This window comes from Pipistrellus hanaki (assembly GCF_964339955.1).
Source record: "Pipistrellus hanaki genome assembly, chromosome: 1".
Classification (NCBI taxonomy): domain Eukaryota; kingdom Metazoa; phylum Chordata; class Mammalia; order Chiroptera; family Vespertilionidae; genus Pipistrellus; species Pipistrellus hanaki.
Genome location: NC_140503.1, coordinates 20,646,719 through 20,666,413, shown reverse-complemented (window position 1 = coordinate 20,666,413; position 19,695 = coordinate 20,646,719). Strand labels below are relative to the sequence as shown.

At 48.0% G+C, this 19,695-nt stretch overlaps 1 protein-coding gene across 1 annotated transcript in view; it reads left to right on the top strand.

The window, feature by feature from the left end:
• The first annotated feature begins 2,221 nt into the window (after positions 1 to 2,221).
• The window catches only part of FLVCR2 (FLVCR choline and putative heme transporter 2), a 59,756-nt gene continuing 42,282 nt past the window's right edge, over positions 2,222 to 19,695 (top strand). Inside the window, exon 1 of the mRNA XM_084892967.1 lies at positions 2,222 to 3,337. Coding sequence (XP_084749093.1) covers positions 2,555 to 3,337 — 783 coding nt within the window. The 5' untranslated portion in view covers positions 2,222 to 2,554. The remainder of the gene's footprint in view (positions 3,338 to 19,695) is intronic.

Here is a 19,695-nt window from a genome sequence, read left to right as displayed (position 1 = left end):
ACCTCTAGGGATAACATCTAGGCCTAAATTGCTGCTTCAGGCCCAGAAAAGCAGCAAAACCAGACAAACAATGCCATGGCACCTACCAATCAGTACAGACCACGGCCCTGAAAGGACACACCTGGAAAGCTGATGAATATTCTATTGAGAGCCGCCCGTGGTGCCTCCCGCTGAGTCTCTGCCCTTCAAAGCCCTTAGGATAGAGCTCTCTCTCTCTGGAACATGCCCCACCCCTTCCCCGGGTGCATTCTCCTTGCCTCTTTCTTTCTCCTAAGCTCCAAGGGTCCTTCCTTTGCCTCTGTAACTTGTTTCCTAGACCCATTTCTCCTACCGCCCACTGCTGCCTCTGTGACTTTCTAAATAAACTTTCTCTTACAGATTGAGTTCTGACTCTGAATTCTGTTAGCACTGAGGTTACTGAACCCAGGTTCTGTCTGACTCCACTGGTCTCACACCTGGTGCGGTTTTTGCCGCCCACAGGTCTGACTCCACTAGGGGTGCTTAAACGTGGCTGCCTGTTGAGATCCCCAGGGGAGTTTCCACATGCCCAGGCCAGGCTCCATTCCCAGAGACCCTCCCTAAAGCACTGGGGCTATGGCTGAGACATTCCGGACGTTAAGAGTCTCCCCCCACCATCACCCCCATGATTTTAAAAAAATATATTTCATTGATTTTTTTCAGAGAGGAAGGGAGAGGGATAGAGAGTTAGAAACATCGATCAGCTGCATCCCTCTTCCCTTCCCCCCCCCCCCCGCCCCCACCGGTGATGTGGCCGCAACCAAGGTACATGCCCTTGACTGGGATCAAACCCAGGACCTCTCAGTCCGCAGGCCAATGCTCTATCCACTGAGCCAAACCGGTTTCGGCCACACCATGACTTTTAATGTGCAACCCAAGTTGAGAACCACTGCCCAGAACTTTAAATTCTTCATTTTGAGTCTAAAGATGAAAAAAAAAGTGGTGGCACTCTGTGGCTCTCAAACTTTAATGTGCAAACGAACGCATCACCTGGAGATCTTACAAAATGCAGTCTTTAGTTCAGGACATCAGGGGTGGGCCTGGGCATTGGCCCTTTAAGAGGCTCCCAGGGGTTGTTGTGAGTAGCCAGGCTGCCCTTTGAATAGACCTGCAGGAGAAATGTGGCTCTTCAGGCCAGCTGGGCCCTTAGGAAGAAGTTACTTCACTTCTGAGAGTCTCGGGTTTCTGACCAATTCAAAATGCAGGCAAGCAAGAATAACCACATTACAGAATTCTTGTGACGCTTAAACGCGATACTGTAGTAACCATGTTTAGCACAATCCAACAAAGATGAGCTGTCCAGTTGTTACAATAGCCTACACTCACGAAATGCTTACTTACCATCTGCCAGGAACTTTCAAAGTGCTTTGTGTCCTAACTCATTGCAGCCTCAAAACAACCCTGAGGCGGGTACTATTATTTCATCATCCCCATTTGGGGAGACAGGTGGAGTGCCTCAATCTGCCTTAGGTACCTAGGAGCTAAGCTGGTGTTTGAACCTGGGGAGGCTGTGGGCTCTGATTCCGCCCGGGCCTTACATGGATTCATAGAAAAGGCCCTTGGATCCCGTGACCACGAAGGACGATGACGCTGGGGCCAGCAGGGGGCAGCCCAGGGTTACGCAGGGGGCTGTGCATTTTCCCTCACAACAGAAACCCCTGCATAAGAGGTTCAAATAGGGGCTTCCCCAGATGAGCCTCCGAGAGCCCCGAAAAGCAATTGGCAACGTGAGTTTTCTGCAATCCCCTTTCACCCAGAAGCGCAACCCGACCGCGAAAGCTACGCATATCTCTCTCTCTCTGTGCCGGAGCTCGGGAAGGGCCGAGGGGCCGGGCCCAGCGGGGAAAAGTTGGGAAATCCTCCTGGGTTCCCCTGAGCGCTCCGGAGGCGCCGGCCCCGGGTGCGGACCGGCGCGCGGAAGCTCCGTTTGCAGGGAGACCTCGGAGAGGCGGACGGCGTTCTCTCTCTGGTCCTCGGGGAGAAGAGGGCAAGTGACACTTGGGGGGGGGGGGGGAGCGGGGTGTAGGGGTGAACCCGGCGGTTTCCATGGCGCCCGGGGCGTGGGGGAGGAAGACACCCAGCAAACTATGGCGAAACAACTGGCCTGCGAGGCTGGAGAAGGCAGGAGCTGGGGATGGGGGGGAGGCGGGGTGGAAGGGGAGGCCAGCTTGGCGGGACAGGGGCGGGGCAGTCACGTGCGCCCGAGGGGCGAGGCCCCAGCGGGCCGGGAGCGAACGGAGTCGGGAGTCGGCTGCGCCGGAGCTCAGTGTCTCCTGGACCCAAGGGGCTGGACGCGGGCAGGACGCCGTAGAAGGACTCCCGGCACCGGCCTGGGGAACAGCAGCCCGGACAGCGCCTCCCCTCTCCCCCCCCGGAAAAGTGGGGGCCGAAGTTTGGAGGTGGCTTTGACGCAGGACTGGACCTCCGTTTCGTCTGGGGGCGGACCAGGGCCACCGCCTCGCCCGCTGAGGCCACTGCCCCGTGAGACTGCCGGAGCTCTGAGCGCCTGCCCGGGGCTCCAGGAGAGGCCGAGGTCATGGTGAATGAGGATCCCAACCTGGAGGAGCGCGATGTCACCCCCGAGCAGCAGTCCGCGCCGCCGGCGGTGGACCCTGACATTCCTGCCCCACCTACCATCCCCACTGACTCCAGCATCTCGGCTCATCCCAGCGTCTCGGTTCCTCCCAACACCTCAGCTCATCCCAGCATCTCTGCGCATCCTAATATCTCGGCCCATCCTAGTATCTCGGCCCATCCCAGCGTCTCCTTCCACCCCAGTGTCTCTGCGAACCCCAGCAGTTCAGCCTTCCCCAGCTCCATGGCCTATGCCGGGGACTTGACCCAGACCAGTAGCTTGGGCCGCGGGGAGGACCTCAGTTTGATCAGGGTGAGCAGGCGCCGCTGGGCGGTGGTCCTGGTGTTTAGCTGTTACTCCATGTGCAACGCCTTCCAGTGGATCCAGTACGGCGCCATCAACAACATCTTCACCTCCTTCTACGGCGTCAGCACCTTCGCCATCGACTGGCTGTCCATGGTCTACATGCTGACCTACATCCCGCTGCTGCTGCCGGTGGCCTGGCTGCTGGAGAAGTATGGCCTGCGCACCATCGCCCTCACGGGCTCTGCCCTCAACTGCCTGGGGGCCTGGGTGAAGTTGGGGAGCCTGAAGCCGCACCTCTTCCCAGTCACCATGCTGGGCCAGGTCATCTGCTCCGTGGCCCAGGTCTTCATCCTGGGCATGCCCTCCCGCATCGCGTCCGTCTGGTTCGGGGCCAATGAAGTCTCCACGGCCTGCTCCATCGCCGTCTTTGGCAATCAGGTGGGTAGGAGAGGTGGTGGGTGTTCAGAGGAATGGCCGTGGCTCCATCACTGCTGGTCGGAGTGTGTTAGATTGTATCTGACCGCCCTGAACTGTGTGTGTGAGACTGTCATTTTCTGACTTGAGCTGAGTTGGTGACTCCAGGTGCCTGTATGGTTTTGTATGATGGATGGTGTTGATTAGGACTGGGTGGCTGTGTAAGAGAAGTGTGTGTGTGTGTGTGTGTGGGGGGGGGGTGGATAAAAGGAGGGGACCTTTTTTTTCACCCACCATTTCTCCTCCCCCAGCAGAAAGCATGCTTTGAAAAACAGGATGTTTTATGAGTTCATTCCTAACCTATTAGTCCACCAGCCTAGACCTTTGGCTCCAGGAAAGCTGTCCTTCCTCAGGGAACAGCTCCGGGGCTGGCACCCTCAGAATGTACAGGTGTCTTTAGCCAGAACAGCCAGCTTTCCTAGAGTGCACGCTCTCCTGTGCTGCCTAGTACCGCCGAGCGGGGCCCGGTGGCGTTCGGCACGGTTCTTACCTTCTTTTGTACACAGCTAAAGTCAGGGCAGGGGGAACAATGTTTTGTGCCAAACGCCTTCCCTCGGGTTGAGAGCCAAGTTCAGCGAGATGGAGTAGACATCTCCCTCTGAATTCCCAAAGACGAAAACCCTCGGAAAGGCCTGGACAGCTCATCTCTGAATCTCTTCTCTTTCCTTTTTGGAAGGAGCATATACAATTCAAACAGGCAACATGAAATCTCTTACCTAGCTTTCCCTCCCCCCCTCCCCACCTGTGGGTTTGAACATTCTGAAGACTGAATTGATTTGAGGTCTGGGGTGAAACGAGGGATTTTGTTCAGGGCAACTAAAAATAGATGTTAAAGATTACGTTGACCAACCCCCTAATTCTCTAAAGCAGTGTTTCCCAAACTTCTCTCATGGTGAGAATCACCTGGTGGAGTTGTTAAACTACAGATTCCTGAATCCCAACTAAGAAGTGCTAAACTAGAATTTTTGGGAACATATAGGTAAAATTGTATACTTAACTAGTGCTCTAAGCTTCTCATCATGAGAGAAGTTTGGGAAACACTTGCTCTAAAGCAGAGTTTTTCAACCGCTGTTCCGCGGCACACTAGAGTGCCCCGAGATGTTGCCTGGTGTGCCGTAGGTGCAGACAAGACAAGAATTTTATAATTTTTCACTATTTTGTTTACTTAATATTTCATAATAAAGTAATTATAAAATACTTTCTTTGTGTTTATTTGATTCCTATTCAAGAGAATTACTTTATATATAGTCAATATAGGCACAGAGTTAAATTTTTTAACATTTTCTAATGGTGGTGTGCCTCATGATTTTTTTCATGAAACAAGTGTGCCTTTGCCCAAAAAAGGTTGAAAAACACTGCTGTAAAGTGATGTGACTGGATTTTCACGTCCTCATCGCAGCCCTGCAGGTGGGTTGGACATTTTTGGATTTTTGCTTTCTAAGGAGGTAAAGCAGTGGGTGGGGGTGAAGGGCAGGACCTCAAGCTTCCAGAGAGAGATATCTCCTTATTTGCAGGGGCTCTTCTTTATCTGAAGCACCGCCCCGTGGTCCCACTGGGTAAGAGATTTCATGTTGTCTGTGTGCTAAAGAAGCCCTCTCTGTTTGTTTTCATTGATTGCTTACACTATTGCCCACGTGGCAGGGCTTACTGGCTTGGGAAAACGTAGCTCAAGTCAACTTCCTGGTGATGAAGAGGAGGAGCAGGTGGAAATTGGCCTACAGAACAGGATACAGAAAGGGTCGCTGCAAATCCCAAACCTTTCATTTGGGGAGGGCAGAGCTAACTGGGAGGAGCCTGCAGGTGGCCTGGTGAGTTCAGAGAGTCCAGCTCTTGTTTTGTTAACCATTAAGAGTAAACGTTTCCCAAGTTCAGCAGGATGGAGTAGAAATCTCTTTCCTTTTTGGAAGGAGCATATAAAATTCTTTGCTCCAGAGGTGCCTCTCTGAGGGAGCGTGTAGCTTCATACCACGGCCAGGGCCAAAAAGTGATGGTGCAGCCCTAACCAGCTTGGCTCAGTGGATAGAGCTTCGGCCTGCGGACTGAAAGGTCCCAGGTTCGATTCTAGTCAAGGGCATGTACCTTGGTTGCGGGCACATCCCCAGTAGGAGGTGTGTAGGAGGCAGCTGATGGATGTTTCTGAATATCCCTCTCCTTTTCTCTCTGTAAAAAAATCAATAATATATATATATTTTTAAAAAGTGATGGTGCAGCCCATCAACCTCATCTTCAGATACTTGCAGAATAGATCTCAGATTCAGGTGTGACTTTATGAACCAGTGAATATGTGGGCAGAGGCTGTTTTATTGATTTTGATGAGTATTAGATGATGCAGAAGAGATTCATTGAGAAAACAACTAGGTCGGATCATGCTGAAAGGATCTGCTCCAGCGTGTCTCTACCTAGAAATGACTAACGGAGCGAGAAATTATTAGAAGCAATACAGTTTGTATTTTTTAGGTGCCCTTTGTTGGGAGAATAGTTCTTAAACATTTATTCATGTTGGCTTATAATACCCTTTCATTACTACCAGATGACAATAAATGATGTTGAATTGTTTTTGTTTAAAAAAAAAAAAGATAAAAAGGAGAGAGAGAGAGAGAGAGAGAGAGAGAGAGAGAGAGAGAGAGAGAGTAATAGGTTTTCAGACCCTTTCTGACACACCTATACCTGTGAGGGAACTTAACACCAGACGTATGTTTAAAATTTAATAACAATAGTTATGTATTCATCACCCCTGCTCCCCTCCAAGGCCAGGAAATGCTAAGACGTTTACATTTAAAACTCTCTGACAGGATACATTTGTGTCACAGAGCCATCTTTTTAGTTTGACATTTTTAGGCTCAACCCACTGTGCTAAGTTAAAAAAATTATGAAAACACGGAATTGTTTATACTTCCTCTCATAGAGATAAATCATATTTGACTCTCATTGTGTGTTTTAATGTACTTTCTGAGTGAAGCATGACTGAGTGGAGGGGAAATATTAGCAGAGCACCTTGAACTTTGCTGGAAAAAGGCTCCACCAGCTGTTAAACAGATTTTCAGTGTCACTCCGCCCAATCATTCTTCATGGCCTGCAGACTTCACACTGCACCCTGGTCGTTCTGGCCTCTCTCTTCAGTGCTTCTTAGAGCTCCACGCAGGCACCAGCCCTGCTTGCATTCAATCCAACATTCATTCATTCATTCATTCATTCATTCAACAAGCTTTTACCTGGGTGGGGGAGGGAGAGAATTTCTTCTATCCTTCTAGGTTCTTTCAGCTGGCCTAATAATTAAATCAACACAAGACAGACGAACAAGAGAAAATAACCACATTTAAGTACACATGTACATATGGGAACCCCACATGTGTAAAAGAGTCAGGGATCCCACATACCTGAGAGGTTCAGAGACAGAAAACTCAGATGGGGTTATATGATGTCCCAAGCCCAGGAGCTGAGGCGAGGGGAGGGAAGGAGGCCCCCACTGCTGCTGAGGCTCTTCCGGTTCCCTCTGGCCAGTTGAACAAGTGGTAACAGACTGGCAATTTTTTTTTTTTTTTTTTTTTCAGCAACACTTGTTCCATTGTTTCCAGGGAAAGGGATCTGTGCAGGGTTTTGAGTGATGTGGACACATTGTTGTTGTGCATGGGTTAGAAGAAAGCCTGGATGGAGTCTAGGGGTAACGTGGTGTTCAAGGACCAGGGAGATGTAGGAGATGAAAGAAATCTTCAAGTGAGCGCCAGCCCCCTGAGGAGCCTGCAGCACCCAGAAAGGGAAGGGCCTTCTCCAGGAATCTTGGGCTGCTCAGAGCACAGCACCCAATAAGAGAGGAGGAAGGCCTGACCGGTTTGGCTCGTGGATAGAGCGTCGGCCTGTGGGCTGAAGGGTCCCAGGTTCGATTCCAATCAAGGGCATGTACCTTGGTTGCAGGCACATCCCCAGTGGGAGTTGTGTAGGAGGCGGGTCATTGATGTTTCTCTCTCATTGAAGTTTCTAACTCTCTATCCCTCTCTCTTCCTCTCTGTAAAAAATCAATAAAATTATATTTTTTAAAAAAGAGAGAGAGAGAAGAGGAAACGTTCAGTTTGGCTTCTATGTAAGGAAAAAACAGTTACCTTATAAAATCAGTTCTGTGGAAGCCACGGCTGGCTGGGCTGTGGGAGACAGCTCTTTCCCACAGAGATCTAATGCAAGCCACTAATGCGAGCCACGTGTATAACTGAATCTTCTCTTAGCCACATTAAAAATCTATAAAATGTAAATTTAAAAAAAGTTTAAACAGGTGAAATTAGTTTTAGTACATTTTATTTAACCCAATATATCCAAAGTATTATTTCAACACCGTCTATATAATATTACTAACAAGCTATTTTACATTCTTTTTGCATACTGGGTCTTTAGAAATTGGCCTGTTTTTTATACCTCCAGACTAACCACCTTCCCCGGCAAATGATGGGCTTGCGTTCAGTAGCCAGGCTGGAGCCCACAGACCTGGAACCCTGATGCCATTTGTAGGGAGGAAAAACTTGGCCTTGACCTTCTTAGGGTCTCTGGCTGGGCCTAAAAATTAAACTGATAAAGGCATATTAACAGAAAATCATCCACATTCACTTATTTAATGTGTTATGTAACAGAGGAGCCTTCATAAGAAAATGAAGAACAGTTAGACTTGTGTATTTTTAAAAATATATTTTCATCGATTTTTAGTGCGAGAGGAAGGGAGAGGGAGAGAAAGAAACATGAGGATTGAACCTAAAACCCAGGCATTGTGCCCTGTCTGGGAATCGAACTGGCAACCTTTTGGCATCCAGGATGATGCCCAATTGTCCCAACTAGATCCCGGGAAAGGATCTGGGGTGTTTATCTAAGCCTTAAGGCGTCCCTTGAGATAAACTTGAACCGTGCAGGTGTGGGACATTCAGGTAGTTGCTGATGGAGAGACTGCTCTACGCCAGCAGGACCAAAGGCAGGCTTAGGACCAAAAAAGACCAAAGGCTTTAATTTTAATTTTAAGGGAATGCAAAATAATTCAATTAACTGCCGGAGGCATGACACCACATGAAACATATGCAGTTTCAAACCATGCAGCTTTTTTTTATCACTCACACACATAAATTCCTGAGCTGCGGGTACAAGCTTAAAACCTGTTAACCGAGCGGGACGTATAAATAAGTCAAACATAAACAGTATCAGGAACTGGTAGGACGTATGAATATGTCCTGGAAATATATGTTGCGCCGTGAGAGGGACGGTATATATTTTTTGTAATCTTTATAATTGTTTGTAAAATTTATAATTTTTAATTCGATGTTTCCATTTTTTTGTTGGTATTCTTTTCTATTTTTTTGTAATTTTGTATTTTCCTTTGTGCTTTATATATAAATAAATGGAAAAAAAATATATATATATAATTTATTTTAATTAAGTATAAATAAAAAAAATAATAATAATATGAAATTACATCCTCCGGGCGTGACGTACTGACACGTCCTAGTGAAAGAGTATGCGTCCATTACAGGTTACATAATTAAAAAGGGAACTCCCTGGTTAACAGGTTATTAAAGATCCCCGTGGTGCTATCCTCTGGAGTCCAGCAGCTGAGCTGGTCTGGTCCGGATGCAGGGGGCCAGTGTTCCTCACCCGAGAGCTCGGGTCGCATCGCGATTGGGGGTTGTTGGCCGGTCTTTTGGTCTTTTGTCGTCTGGCAGGGAGAGGAGCGTGGAGTGGCGTCGCTTGTCAGACCGACAAAAGGACCAACCTTTGTGGCTGTCTTGACAGGCGACCATCGTTGGCTGGCAGGGTCCATATTTAAAGCTTGTTGGTACCCATAGTAGTTCAGGTGGCTATCAATCACAGGTGGCTATCAATGATTCATGCCAATGCATATATGTTAATCTCGAACAAGACGATGCAAGTGTGTATCTTTTTTTTTTTTTAAATGTATTTTATTGATTTTTTTTTTTTTTTTTTTTACAGAGAGGAAGGGAGAGGGATAGAGAGTTAGAAACATTGATGAGAGAGAAACATCAAGAAGGCTAGTTAGTGGTGACCAAAATGAGAATGGGCGGGACCCATGGCCTGCAGATCCCAAAATGCTCTTGGGTGCCAGGTCATATACACGTGACATCGTACATGTGGTGGGGTGACAGCAGACATGAGGTCACATGTCCCATCTGAAGACAGCAGCCGCTTCAGCTTCCGCCAACCACTGACATCCAAAGCATGGCCCAGTGTTGTCTGATCGTCTCTTTTTTTCTTTAAAGAGAAACCAGAAATCCAGATTTTTTAAACGTGAAATCTGTTTTTTAAGCTGTGGCAAAATGTACGTAACATAATGGCGATCATTTTGGCCATTCATAGTGTACCATTCAATGGCATTACATACATTCACAATGGTATGTAAGTGTTAACCACCACTTATACCCCGAACTTTTCATCTCTCTCAGCAACTCTGTACCCCTTAAACAATAACTCCTCCTGCTCCCTCCCTCCAGCCCCTAGTTACCTCTCCCTACCTTCTGTCTCTATGAATTTGCCTATTCTAGGTACCTCATAGGATCTTACACTAGGATTCATATACTGTTTGGCTTTCTATGTCTGGCTTATGAATTGTTGGTGAAATGCTGCTGACTGATTCAAAACTTTAGAAAAATAACAGCCTACATTTAGATGCCGCGGGTCAGATAAAACTGTCCCATCTGAGACTTCGGGGGAGGGGAGTGTGAAATGGAATTTCAGTTCTTCTTCCTCCTTCGCAGGGGAAAGGGAAAGCCGTCAGGGTGCAGGAGGTGGAAATGAGAAATCAGAGGTTAGCAGCTCTGGGGAGGAAACGAGGCAAGAGCTTCCTGAAAGTGGGGATTATTCACCTCCCCCAGGGGCCTGGGCCCCCACGTGGACTTCCTCAGCCTGGCTTTTTAGGGGAGGGGCCCAGACGCCTGAATTCCCAACTGGCCTCCCCGGTGGGGCTAGCGATCAGACTTTTTGAAATCACCTGGAGAGGGGACCGGCAGGCCATGGGCAGGCGCCCTCCTGCTTAGAGCTGGGTTCTTGTCAGGGCTGGTTTAAGAGGTGTTTGCTGTTTGCTGGGGCCTGTGTGCCGATGGAAGCAATTGTGAGCTCAGTTCCTCGCCCTTCAGACGGAGGGGAATGCTGCTGGACAGGGACCTGGCCCTGAGTGCCTCTGCCTTGGGCGGGCGCAGTGTGTTGGTTCTTGACACCGGAGCAGGAAAAATTTCGCAACATGAGGCTGGAGACAGCGAAACAATGAAGGGCTTAGGATATTAGGATAGAAGAAACATCAGGTGAGCCTAGGTGGGGCTGCTTTGGCTCTCTAGTAAAATTCTCGGAGAGAAATAAGCTGAGGTGGGGCTGCTATCAGCTCACTGGAGAGTCCCACTGCCAAGGGGGCCTTGGGGCAGGTTCAGGGGTTAGCCCAGGACAAGCTGCCTTCTCCCCTGGTTGCAAGTCTCAAGTTTAGGAGATGCGTGCCTGTGGGAGGAAATGGGGGAAGCGAAAGTGTGAGCGTGCCCCCCAGGAGGGAGAGTGAGGGAGCATTAGGTTTTATTTATTTATTTATTTATTTATTTATTTATTTATTTATTTATTTGGGTTTTAGAGGCTGGGAGTTTAGGGGAGGTCTTAGGGGAGCTCTCAACAGAATATTTATCAGATTTCTGAAAGATGAGACAGGGGATCGAAGAGAAGAAGACCCCTGCCAGACTCTCAAAGAAAGAGAGCAGACATGTTGCAGGGATGAACATGCCTTCTGAGGGGAGGAAAGGGAAGGGATGGGGCTTAGGGTACTCAGTACACGCTGATGGGTGGTTTCATATAAGGTACATGATTAGGCACTTAGGAATGGGGAAGGGGCTTAGGGTATTTGGCAGGTGGTTCAATGCACAGTCCATATAAGGTGCCTGGTTAGGTGCTCAGGAATGTCCGGCTGCAGGTGCAGTTTACGTCATTCTCCGTCCATCAGTTGGGGGAAGGAGGATCTATCAGTTTCCAGGTGGCCCTTTAAGGATTGATCAGAGCCAGAGCAGGCAGGCAGGCAGCACAGCTGGCCCTGGTGTTGGCAGGCCTGGAGCTGAAATACACCTGAGGCCTAGAATTTTTCTCTAGGGGGGAAAGGTCAGGGGAGGGTCCGAATCGCATGACCAGCCATATGCCAGGGGAGGAAAGACCCCCCTGGGGGTGATCCTGTGCCACTTTGGGGCTTAACTGCCCTGGTGACTTGTGTTTGCTTTAATTGCTCAGCCAGTTTGTTCAGCCATCTCTCTTTGTTTGCCCACGCCACTTGCCGAGGACTTTTCCTAGCTTCTTACTATCCTGGTCCGGCTGGTATTGGAGGCTCATCGTTCTGATCCACTTAAGATTCTGAAAATGTCTTGGAAATGTGAGTGGGGGTGGGGAGAGGGGGACATCCCTGATTGGATGTGAGGTGAAACCACTGCAGATGCTCCTAATCTTTTTCTTTCTTTGAGTTTCAATCTGCCCCGGAGGACACTGGGGTTGGCCTGGCTCTCTTGGCTCTGTTTCTCTGCCAGGCACTGTTGCAGGTGCCCGCTAATTTCATGGAATCCAGTCTGAGTTTTCAGGGTAGCATTTGAGGACCCCTGCTCCCTCCCCAACCCTACCTGTCTGCCTTTTGTTCCCTCCCAGCCTGGTCTCTCAGCTCCAACTGGTGTAGCTCCTTAGTTATATCCATGAAGACGCACTGCTTAGGACTAAGCCTCCTGCTGCCCGGAGAGTGACATTAACAAGATGGTGTCCTGGGAAGCTCCAGACCACCCCTCCCTCACCCCTGCCCGGAAACATTAGATAAACTAAAAACTGGCTAAAATAACTTCTTTATCAGAGCTGTAAAAATCAGTCAGAAATCTACAGCAACCTAGCAAATGCCCAACCAAGAAAAAAAAAATGGTGGAAAGTTCCACGGCCTTTGTACTCACCCATCCCACCTCCCTTCCCCATGCCGTGCCTCCCAATCCCCACTTCTCTTCTGAAAACCGAATTTGCAGTGTTTCAACCCAGTTGTATTCCTGAACGCTAACAATGAACAACCCAAAAAAGGAAATTAGGAAAACAATTCCATTTATAATAGCATCAAAAATACTTAGGAATACATTTAACCAAGGAGGTGAAAGACATGTACACTGAAAACTATAAAACGTTGCTGAAAGAAATTAAAGACCTAAATAAATGGAAAGACATCCTGTGTTCATGGATCAGAAGACTTAATGTGGTTAAGATGTCAATACCACGCAAAGCAATCCACAGATTCAATGCAATCCCTATCAAAATTGTGTTGATAATTTTGCACAGAAATAGAAAAATGCATCCTAAAAGTCACGTGGAAATTTAAGGGACACTGGAGAAACAAAACAATCTTGGAGAAGAACAACAAAGCCGGAGGTCTCACACTTCTTGATTTCAAAACCAATACGAAATCTACAGTAGTGATGACAGGATGCTATTGGCATAAGACAAACATATGATCAATGGACTAGAGTCCAGAAATAAACCCTCACAGATATAATCAAATGATTTCCAACAAGGGTGCCAAAACCATTCAGTAGGAAAAGAACAACCTTTTTTTTCTTTTTCTTTTTTCCCCCCCAATCTTCACCTAAGGATATGTTTATTGATTTTTACAGAGAGAAGTGGGGATGGGAAGAGGGAGCAAAACATCGATGTGAGAAACATTGATCAATTGCCTCCCATACCCTGACCAGGAACCAAACCCACAACCTTTTTGATGTTCAGGAAAAGGCTCCAACCAACTGAGCTACACAGCTTTTTAATAAAAAATAGATTTTATTTTATTTTTTTAGAGCAGTTTTATGTTCACAGCAAAATTAAGCAAAATATACCCAAAGGAACTCAGAGCCCTAGCTGGTTTGACCTGTGGATTGAAGGGTCCTGGGTTTGATTACAATCAAGAAAATATGCCTGGGTTTAAGGCTTGATCCCCAGCAGGGGTGCATGAAGGAGGAAGCCCATCAATGATCTCTGTCATCATTGATGTTTCTATCTCTCTTTCCCTCTCCCTTCCTCTCTGAAATCAATAAAAATTTTAAAAATTTAAAATAAAAAGAACTGAGAGCAGGAACTTGAACAGATGTTTGCCTATGCTTATAGCAGCATTATTCACAGACTAAAGGTGGAAACCACCCAGGGGTCCATCTCTGGGGGAATGGATAAACAAAATGTGATATATACATACAATGGAATGTTATTTAGCTTAAGAAAGAAAGGAAATTCTGACACATACTACACATGGATGAATCTTGAAGCTAGTGAAATAAGCCAGTCATAAGTTACTATATAATTGCACTTACATAAGTTATTGAGATGTCTTTTTTTTTTCCTGACAACAATCAGTTCTCCAATTCTCTGTCCTACATTTCAGTTCAATTCTGACACTAACTACTCAGAGTTAGTGCAGATCCCACAAATTAAGGGCTCAGTTCCACAAGATTGCCTCCCCATGCGATACCATTTGCCAATCCTGGAGGCCACTGTACTTATAACTATAAATTGGGGAGTCCCACCACCACTCCTTAGGTTCTAGAACTTGCTAGAATGGCTCAGAGAACTCAGGTGAACTCTTGACTGACATTTACAGGTTTATTATAAAGGATACAACCCAGGAACAGCCAAAGGGAGCAGATACCAAGCAAGGTTTGGGGAGAAGCAAAAGCTTCCATGCCCTCACTCCTCACACCACCACCCTCCCGGCACTTTTACGTGATGTGTTCACCAACCTGAAAGATGACTGAATTTCCTTGTTCAAGACTTTTTATAGAACCTAATTTCCAGCTCCCCTCTCCTCCTCAGAGGTGGGGGAGGGTATGATTGAAAGTTTCCAAATTCTAATCACTAGGTCTTCTGGTGACCCCATTAGCTTAAACTCAGGTGTGATGGAGGGGGCTCCATATGAATGACAAAAGACACACAGAAAATTCCAGACATGTTTAGAGCTCTGTGCCAGGAATGGTGACAAAGACCAAATATATTTTTATTATACCTCAGGTGCCTAGAGTAGTCAAATTCACAGAGTCAGAGAGTAGAATGGTGGTTGCCAGGAGCTGGGGGAGGAAAGAATGGGGAGTTGTTATTTAAGGGGTACCCAGTCAGTTTAGGAGGATGAAAAAGTTCTGGAGGTGCATAGAGGGTATGGTTGCTCAATAATGTGAATGTACTTTATACCACTGGACTGTACAGTTGAAAATGGTTAGAATGATAAATTTTATACTGTGTATATTTTACCACTGAACCCCCCCCCAAAAAAAAAAAAAAAATATCCCCACTGTTGTGAAGTGTTCCCTTCTGGCTGGGAACTGCTCACCTCCTGCCATCATCTCTTCAGTCTCCGTACTTGGAGGCAGCCCTGGCCTCTGTGTTGCTAAGTGTACTGGTACTGGCCTTGGTTTTCTGGTGGTTTGTGTTTCCCCCTCTTCCTTTATCTTTCCCTGCTCCCCTGGCTCCTCTTCCCACTGAATGGGGAATGTGTCAGGGAGATGGACCCTTGCTACATCTCTCCTATATCTCAGGGTTCTGGGCATAACCGGCGAGTACAAATGGAGGGACCAATTATTAAACAGGTCTCCATTTCATGAAAGAAATTCAGGTGACAATGAATTCACCGAGAACTCGGGTGGCTGGAGGAAGGGACTATGACTATCTTACTCTTTTAATGAAAAGAGTATTAAGTCCTTACTGTGTGCATTGAACTGTGCCAGACCCACCAGGCCAAGCTGATTGAGAATACCATCTTCAGCTCTGCTGTGTACTCCTGGGCAAGTTTCTTAATGTTTCTAAGTTTTTATTTTTTTTAAATCATCACCCAAGAACATGCTTAGAAAGAGGGAAACATTCATGTGAGAGAGAAACATTGTTCAGTTTCCTTCCCTCTGTGCCAGGGCAAACCGGCAACCTTTCTGTGCACAGGATGATGCTCAATCATCTGAGCCACTAGGTCAGGCAAGTTTTGACTTCGTTTGTAAGATGGAGATAAGAAGGGAGTGGAGGGCCGTTAGTTAACAGTTTATCAGAGAAGAAATGGTCAATGAAGAACAGATGCTATCACCAATAGAGGTAGTCAGTTGACTCCGGTCTGCAGGGGCTCCTGATGTAGGAAAGGCCAACACTTAGCAACTCGAGGATGTTTGTGATCAGGGCATTAAGGGCATACCTCAGCGTGTGCCATGAGGAGCAAGCAGGACAGCTCCCCGAGGAGGGGATGGTAATAGCCAGTTCTCAATGAGTGAAGTGAAGAGATGTTGGGTGAATAGGGGAGGGTGAGCCGTTCCAGGAAGTTCCCAGGTACCATAGTATTCCGATGGGGACTTGTCTCTCTTGAGAGCTGCTCTATCAAAAGCTTGCATATGCTAGAAGATGGCGTTAGTTTCCAAGTGTGTGGTTGATGAGACCTGCTGTCTGTTGTGAAGACTTTGGGGTCTTGGATGACACAGATCCTGGGCCAACCCCAATCCCCACACATCAGACCTTCGTCTCACAAACTTAAGGCTGTGCTGAAGGAAGTGGGGCGCCCAGGCTTATCAGGTGGATACAGTTGTTTCCCCCTGCCTGGGTCTTGATCTTTTTCCAGCAGTGCTATTAACAGGATGTCCTTCCCTGGACTTCAGTCCCCAGCCCCTCCCAGTACCACTCCTTCCCCCCCACCCTCCCAAGGTCAACATCAAACAGCCTGAATGGACTGCAGGATGATGAGTGTGGAAGCCCATCAGGGATGGTAAAGAACCATAGCATTAAGGTGAAAGCTGGTGTTTCTTCTTTTTTCATTCTCTGTCTCCTGACCTCTATTCAACACCATTCCCAAACTCAACCCCAGGGAACATCTCCCCTTGATTCTGCAGGACAAAGGACCTTTCTCTTTGCTGAGTCACTCGGGGTGGGAGGGCATCCTGCAGGCTTTGACGCCCCACCCTGCTTTCTGAGCTCAGTATAGACACCTTTTCTTTTTTATTCTGTGCAAAATCCTTGGCTCAGCCTCTTCCCGCCAACACAATTCAAGATGAGGCCTTGCTCCAGCATGAGGGCAGATGCCAGCAGCGCCATCTATGTTTGCGGAAGGGGGAAAAGAAGCAGGGCTGGATTCCATTTGCTCACCAACTTCTTGTGTCTCAGAACCTCTCTGTGGAGCAGTGTTTGCTTTGGCTCCCATCCCATCAGTTCCGGGAGACCACTTCTGATTGGACAGCCCTGAAGGGAGGGGCACAGATGTTGGAGCAAGATTGGGGGTTAGTTTTTCTCCTTTTCTTTCTTTCTCTTCTTTCCTAGAATTCCTGACTTCAGCCCAAATTACTGTGCTAACATAACGGGGTGTCCTCAGTTATGGCTCTGGACCAGCTCTCTCTGTGCACAAGGCCATTTGTGCTGTCCATCTACTCTGAGAACTGTACAAAGTGAGCAGCCGTGAGTCATCAAAGCAGGGCCTGTTCTAACGGGCTGTTTGTTTGGATGGTGGCTGCCCCTCCTCCAGTGATCTGTACCTCCTCAGACCTTTGTCCTGGGCTTCCTGTTTGATGCTGGAGAGCTTTGTGGAGCCACCCAATGAGCTCACTCAGAGAGCTATTTCTTCTCCACCAAGAATCTAGGCAGGCGCGTGCACCTCTCTCACACCGTCCCTGCCTAGGACAACCCTAGGAAACCAGCAGCTAAGTGTCTTTTGATTTCTCTCCTTGGGGAAGTAACCAATTGTTTTTAAGTGTGGTCCAGCACCAGACTCAGGTACGGAACTCAGGTACGAAAGCCAAATTCAGGTACGGAAGCACCCTCTCTGTCTCTAGAATCCAGCTACTTTCTTTCATCTCAGCTGACTGATCCTTATGCTAGTGTCATACATTGGGGGAACTTAAGCAGACCCACCTGTCCACTCTCTGCTGGTGAGTTAGGTTGAAGCCAGGTCACCAACCTTCTAGGGAGAGGTCAGCCCTCCCAAGACCTTGCTGCTAGGACATACACTGGGAAGAGGCCATTCCTGGCACCCAGTGGGGACTAAGAGCATTTGGATGGAAAGATGAATGACTGGTGTTCTGGTTTCACACTTTATCTTTAGGGCATTATTTTCTTACTAGTGGCCCAGTGCACAGATTCGTGCACATTGAAAGGAAATTAATTAAAAGAAATATTAATTACTTCAGCTCAGCAGTAAACCAGATTCGGGGTGATAGTGCCCCAGCAACAATTCGGCCGAAGGCGGAATCAGGCTCCCTCTTCTCTGGTTCTGGGGTGTGTCACCCAAGAACCACCACTGCCAAGTCACCATAGCTCGGCAGCTCCTGTGTTGAGCATCTGTCCCTGGTGGTCAGTGTGCATCATAAGTACTGATAGTTAGATGGTTGGATGGTCACTTAGCCTTTTATATGTATAGACTAGAGGCCCGATGCACGAAGATTTGTGCAAGAATCTTCCTTCCCTTGGCTGCTGGCACCGCCTTCTCTCCAGCTGGAGCCACCTTTCTGCCTTTCCATGTTGCCCAAAGGCTGGAGTGGCTGAGGCGCTCCATACTGCCCCAGCACCTGGATATGCAAAATAACCCGCTATCTTTGTTGGGTTAATTTGCATACTCACTCCTGATTGGTTGGTGGGCATCACAAAGGTCTGGTCAATTTGCATCTTATTCTTTTCTTAGTGTAGATTGCTGAAGGAAGATTGCAGAGTACTTTCTGTGAACAGAGATTCCAGAGCTTTTTCTGTGATTACCAGGAAGATTCCAGAGCATTATCTGTGGTTGCCAATGACCTCAGTGTGGTGGGGGTGCAGGTGGGAGAAGAATGCATCTTGATCCAACTTTCTTACTACTCTTCCTCACCTTTTACTCACAACCGGTTGCCCTGAGAAAATCCCCCACCTACCTCCTCACCTCCAAAAGCCTGGGAAGCCTGTTCTAGGGGAGAGCAGCAGCTGGTTGGGGCTGGCTGAGCTGGGGGCAGGGCCTGGGAAGATTAGGGATCCCTGGTTCTCTGGAGACACTTCCCCTCCTCTAGCCCCTCACCAGCCTCCTGCATCTCCAGGGTCACTGTCCTGGTCACCAAGAGACAGTCTCAGCCTCTGGCCTGCTGTCTGGCCTTGGACATGGCATTTCAACAACCCCTTGCTTTATCTATGCAGTGAGGACAGTCCTTGCTGACATTTGGTTGTCTGAAGGCTACTGTGTGTGTAATGTAGCGAGTCGGGGGAGCGGGTAGGGGGGAAATAGGAGGTGAAGGCAGGAATGAGTTGTGTTCTCAGGGCCCAGATCACTGGCTGGAGGTTTGTTTAGGAACATCCAGAGAAACTCTCTTCTCTCATTGGACTGTCTCTGACTCACAGTTCAGAAAGAACTTTGATAAGAGGTAGACAGGGCTTGCTTAAGGCAAAGATAAGCCTTTTGTAGTTCTGAGCATGACTATTTACCCTGTTAGGATTTATGATTGGATCGCCCTGGGAGGTTTGGGTCAGATTTATTACAGATCCTTTTTTTGAACACAATCCCCTTGGAGCCTGGGTCATTCCTTAGTCTCAGACCACATCTTTCTGACACGTGTGTCTGCTCATTGCCTCATGGCTCAGCAAGGTTCTGTGGGAACAGAGCAGGGCTAGGGATGGGAACATCAGACATCCCTATGTGTACGTTGCCACAGATAAACTCTGTGATTTCAGCAATTGGTTTGAACTCAGCTATGAATGGAGAAAACAACATGCCCTCTTAGGGCTCTGTCGCCTCCTCTATATTGGTAGTTGTAAGGCTTTGATTACATGCTGGCTGGGCAGTGCCTGGAAAACTAAAATACTATGTAATGCTAGCTTTTACATGCCCTTAAAAAAAAAGAAGGACTTTAGATTTGCCCCATGACCCAGATAATGAAAGGGCTTCCCTCCACACAGATCACGTCCTATGCCCTATGTAAATTGTAAAGTGCAACCTCGGGTTAGGGACCACACCCTTGTTTATAGGGCTCAGCTTTCTGACCTTTACAGTCAGCTCTCTGTTTCCCAACCTGAGGCTGTAGGAGCCTCTCCCAGAGCTGCTGGGTTCCAGAGTGTCCCTGTGGCTTGCTCCTGGTGAGCTGAGCCATGTGGTGGCTCCTGCGGAGCATTCTGATTCCAAGAAGGGCCTTTGCCAAGGGTTGGCACAAAGCGGCAATTCAGTCCACATGTGCCCAGGATGGCTCCTCCCTTCATGTAGGAAAAAGTGGAGGTGGTGGCCCAGCACAGAACTGATTGAGTCCCTGTCCTCAGGAGCTGGGGGGCGGGGCCTAGGAGCAGAGTTCCAAGGGCTTGGTGGTCCTGGCTGTACCACACAAGTGACCAAAGATAACACACAGGTCTCA